At 49.3% G+C, this 4481-nt stretch overlaps 1 protein-coding gene and 1 pseudogene across 1 annotated transcript; both read left to right on the forward strand.

The window, feature by feature from the left end:
• The first annotated feature begins 276 nt into the window (after positions 1-276).
• LOC129641951 (MKI67 FHA domain-interacting nucleolar phosphoprotein-like) lies at positions 277-2118 on the forward strand (annotated as a pseudogene).
• On the forward strand, positions 1989-3683 carry LOC129641950 (AFG3-like protein 1; the record flags this gene model as incomplete). The annotated part of the gene is given in 1 exon segment (XM_055566527.1): positions 1989-3683. A coding segment is annotated over 1 exon segment (1695 nt), but the record flags the coding sequence as incomplete, so codon positions are not given.
• Positions 3684-4481: the final 798 nt, after the last annotated feature.

Raw genomic sequence — 4481 nt, forward strand, 5'->3', positions numbered from 1 at the left:
CTTTGCCAGCATCAGGGTCTTTTTCAATGATTCAGATCTTCGAATCAGGTGGTCAAAAGATTGGAGTTTCAACTTCAGCATCAGTCCTTCCAGTGAATATTCAGAGTTGATTTCCTTTAGGATTAACTTGTTTGAACTCCTTGCTTTCTGAGGGATTCTCAAGTCTTCTCCAGCTCCACAATTTGAAAGCATCAATTCTTTGGCACTCAGCCTTCTTTATGCTCCAACTCTCACATCCATACATGATTCCTGCAAAAACTATAGCTTTGCCATCAGTGGGTATTTATTAGTTGCCTTCTAAGTGCCTAAGGCTGGTTTTGCATGGATCTCAACTATACTTCATGCTTCCTTGGGGTTTGGAGAGACTGCTGCATTGTTTAATAAGTACTCCAGCTTGAACGGGTTTTTATGTCTTGCAGATAATTGTGCACAAGACAAGGCTGTGTTTAGACTGGGCTCCTCCAGGAAAGAGGAAGTTTAGTGTTCATTCCTGTCAGCTGGTGCACTCTTGGTTGCAGGTAACACAAAAGTCTACCCAGCTAGCTAAAACATACAAAAACCAACCAATTCATATAACTGAAAAGGACCAGCTTCAGGGGAGATTTCATCTAGTGGCTCAAATGAGGTCAACATTTCACCCCCAGGCTCCACATGATACTCAGCCTGGCTTCTCTTCCCACCTCCACAGCTCTGATCTTCCCTCTCTATGTTAACAAAATAGGTGTAAGGATCATAGACCATCTTGTACATTCCAGAGAGTTGAGAAGCTTTTAGTCTTGGTGTTGATTTTGTATTGACTTCACTTGGGTCACATATTTATCCTCTAGCCTAGTGTTCCTCAATGTTGGTAATACTGGCATTTAGGGCCAAATCACTCTTTGCTGTAGAAGGTTGTCCTGTGCATTGTAGGATGTTTAACAGCATCCCTGACCTCCACCCACTAGATGCCAGCAGCATCCACTCCTCCATAGTGATAATCAAAAATGTTTCCAGATGTTACCAATTGCCAAGCAATGAAAACTTGCTTTTGAGCACCACTGCACTAGCCAATCACTACGGCAATGGGATATAGAATGTGTTGATTTCTCATCTGCGTACAAGTTGGTGGAATGGCAGCCTTCGATGACCCAGCTAAGCCACTCCTGTCCCTAAATCCACAGGAGGATGCCAAATTTAAAAAGGAGGCGGCTCAGGTTTGCTTACCACCATCATTTTATGAAACCCAGATCTGAGTATATTTCTTCCAGTTTGGCACTGTTACAAAATTCAGATTGTCCAGGGGTAAAAAAGACTGGAAGTAGCAAAGGCTATGGCTTTGTGGAGTTTGAGTCTGAAGATGTTGCCAAAATAGCTGCTGAAACAATGAACAACTACCTTTTTGGTGAAAGACTCTTGAAGTGTTATTTTATACCACCTGAAAAGATACATGAAGAACTTTTTGAGAGTGGCATATACTATTTAAAAGGCCATCATATCCAGCAGTGAAATGGTACAATCAGAATCGGTTGCTTCTTTAAAAGCTATGGATGGAGGAGTGGTTTAAAAAGGAGGAAAAATTACTCAGGAAGAGACTGGCTAAAAAGAGAATTGATTATAGTTTCCCTTCATTGGTTAAGGTCTTACATAAAAATGAGGAAAATACTCAAACACTGGTCCTTGAAATTCCAGAAAGCACCAAGTTTTATATAAGAAGAAAGCAGCTTCAGTCACTGCTAACACTCCTGAGAAGGCTGTGTATAGCCAGGGTCCCACACCAATTTGTACACCAACATTTTTGGAGAAACAAAAATCTGAAGTGGCTAAAATGAATGATGATAAAGAAAATGAAATAGTTTTCAAACAGCCCATATCTGGTGAAAAAGAAGAAACACAAGAGACTCAACCACCTACAAGTTCAAGGAAAAAAGGAAGAAAAAACAGTCAGTGATTTTGAATGTATTGTGTACAGTTCTTCTGAAAAGATGATTTTACTATGAAGACTGATTCTTTATATTTAACTAGAGAGCGATGGGACCTTCTTGCGAAGCCTGGTGCCCATCCTTCTCCTGATTGGCATCTTCCTCTATGTCATGAGGAGGGGCCTGATGCGGGCTGGGCATGGTGGGTGAGGAGGGGGCCTCTTTAGCATTGGTGAGACAATAGCCAAGATCATCAAGGATGATATTGGCGTGCGGTTTGCAGACGTGGCTGGTTGTGAAGAAGCCAAGCTGGAGATCACCGAGTTTGTGAATTTCCTGAAGAACTCCAAACAGTACCAGGACCTTGGGGCCAAAATTCCAAAGGGAGCCCTGCTCACAGGTCCTCTCGGTACCGGCAAGACACTTCTGGCCAAGGCAGTCGCGGGGGAGGCTGGTGTGCCCTTCATCACCGTGAATGGGTCTGAGTTCCTGGAGATGTTTGTTGGTGTTGGCCCAGCTAGGGTTCGTGACATGTTTGTAATGGCCTGGAAAAATGCTCCCTGTATCTTGTTTGTTGACAAGATTGATGCAACTGGCCAGAAATGTGGCCGCAGGCACTTTGGAGGCCAGAGTGTGCAGAACACCCTGAACCAGCTGCTCGTGGAGATGGATGGATTCAACTCTACCAGAAACGTCCTTGTGCTGGCCGGCACCAACCGTCTGGACGTCCCTGACCCAGCCCTGATGCAGCCGGGCCACTTCGACTGTCAGATTTACATTGGCCCCCCGGACATCAAAGGCAGGTCGTCTATCTTCAGGGTCCACCTGCATCCACTCAAGTTGGACGAGAGCCTCAGCAAGGATGCCCTGGCGAGGAAGCTTGCGGCCCTCACTCCAGGCTTCACAGGTGCTGATAGTTCTAACCTTTGCAACGAAGCCGCCCTGATCGCCGCCCGCCACCTAAACCCCTCTGTCAGGGAGAAGCACTTCGAGCAGGCCATCCAGAGGGTCATTGGAGGCCTTGAGAAGAAGACACAGGTCCTGCAGCCGGGCGAGAAGATGACAGTGGCCTACCACGAGGCTGGCCATGAGGTGGTGGGCTGGTTCCTGGAACACGCAGACCCCCTGCTCAAGATGTCCATCGTCCCCCGGGGCAAGGGGCTCGGCTATGCCCAGTGCCTGCCCAGGGAGCAGTACCTGTACACACGGGAGCAGCTCTTTGACCTCATGTGTGCCATGCTGGGCGGCCGCGTGGCTGAGCAGCTGTTCTTCGGGCGGGTCACCACGGGGGCCCAGGACGACCTGAGGAAGGTCACCCAGAGCGCCTATGCCCAGATCGTGCAGTTCGGGATGAGCGAGAAGCGGGGCCAGGTGTCCTTCGATCTCCCGCGGCCAGGCGAGGCGCTGGTGGAGAAGCCGTTCAGCGAGGCCACGGCCCAGCTCGTAGACGAGGAGGTGCGGCGGCTCATCGGCTCCGCGCATGCGCGCACCCTGGACCTGCTCACGCGCTGCTGCGAGCAGGTGGACAAGGTGGGCAGGCGGCTGCTGGAGAAGGAGGTGCTGGAGCGGGCTGACATGGTGGAGCTGCTCGGGCCGCGGCCGTTCGCTGAGAAGATCACCTACGAGGAGCTCGTGGAGGGCACAGGAGGCCTGGAGGAGGACATGGCCCTTCCCGAGGGTCTGCAGGACTGGCGTGGGGGGCCCGCTGCAGGAGAGCCCAGCCTAGCGCCTCCTTCTGGAAAGCAGCCTCCGGGACCCCCAGTAAGCAAATTAAAGCACATGTAACCCAAAGCAATGGCACCCCACTCCAGTACTCTTGCCTGGAAAATCCCCCGGACAGAGGAGCCTGGTGGGCTGCAGTCCATGGGGTCGCTAAGAGTCGGACACGACTGAGCGACTTCACTTTCACTTTTCACTTTCACACATTGGAGAAGGAAATGGCAACCCACTCCAGTGTTCTTGCCTGGAGAATCCCAGGGACGGGGGAGCCTGGTGGGCTGCCGTCTATGGGGTCGCACAGAGTCAGACACGACTGAAGCGACTTAGCAGCAGCAGCAGCAGTAGAATGCAACCAGTAACAAGATGGTTGGAGAAGAAACTGTCAATTCAAGTCAGTGAGGAAAGCAGTCAGTGACTTTGGCTTTCCTGCGCTTGCTGAAATGCAGGAGTGTGTACCAGTTTACAGCAGTCAGGCTTTCACTGCCTCTTGTCCTGTCTCTAGTTTTCTTTGCAGTTTTCACAGCTGCTTTTAGTTACTCTGCCTGAATGCTGCTGCTGCTGCTAAGTCGCTTCAGTCGTGTCGGACTCTGCGACCCCATAGACGGCAGCCAAATAGAAGGTCCCTATTAACTGCTGGTTTAAGTACTAAACTGTAGCCTCTGTTGTTACCATCAAATAAACAAAATCTTGCTTGACAACATCTAAATAGTTCTCTGTTAGACCAAGCACGTTTAACCCATAAGATGGCTGAAACTAGAACTTAAATCCTATGGGGAGTGAGAAGGAGGTGTCAGTACTAACAGAGGCTCATTTATGTATATACGATCATTTTCAGCAATGTAAATTAGTTTGCAGTGGGCTAGC

Source organism: Bubalus kerabau, chromosome 1 (assembly GCF_029407905.1).
Source record: "Bubalus kerabau isolate K-KA32 ecotype Philippines breed swamp buffalo chromosome 1, PCC_UOA_SB_1v2, whole genome shotgun sequence".
Taxonomy (NCBI): domain Eukaryota; kingdom Metazoa; phylum Chordata; class Mammalia; order Artiodactyla; family Bovidae; genus Bubalus; species Bubalus kerabau.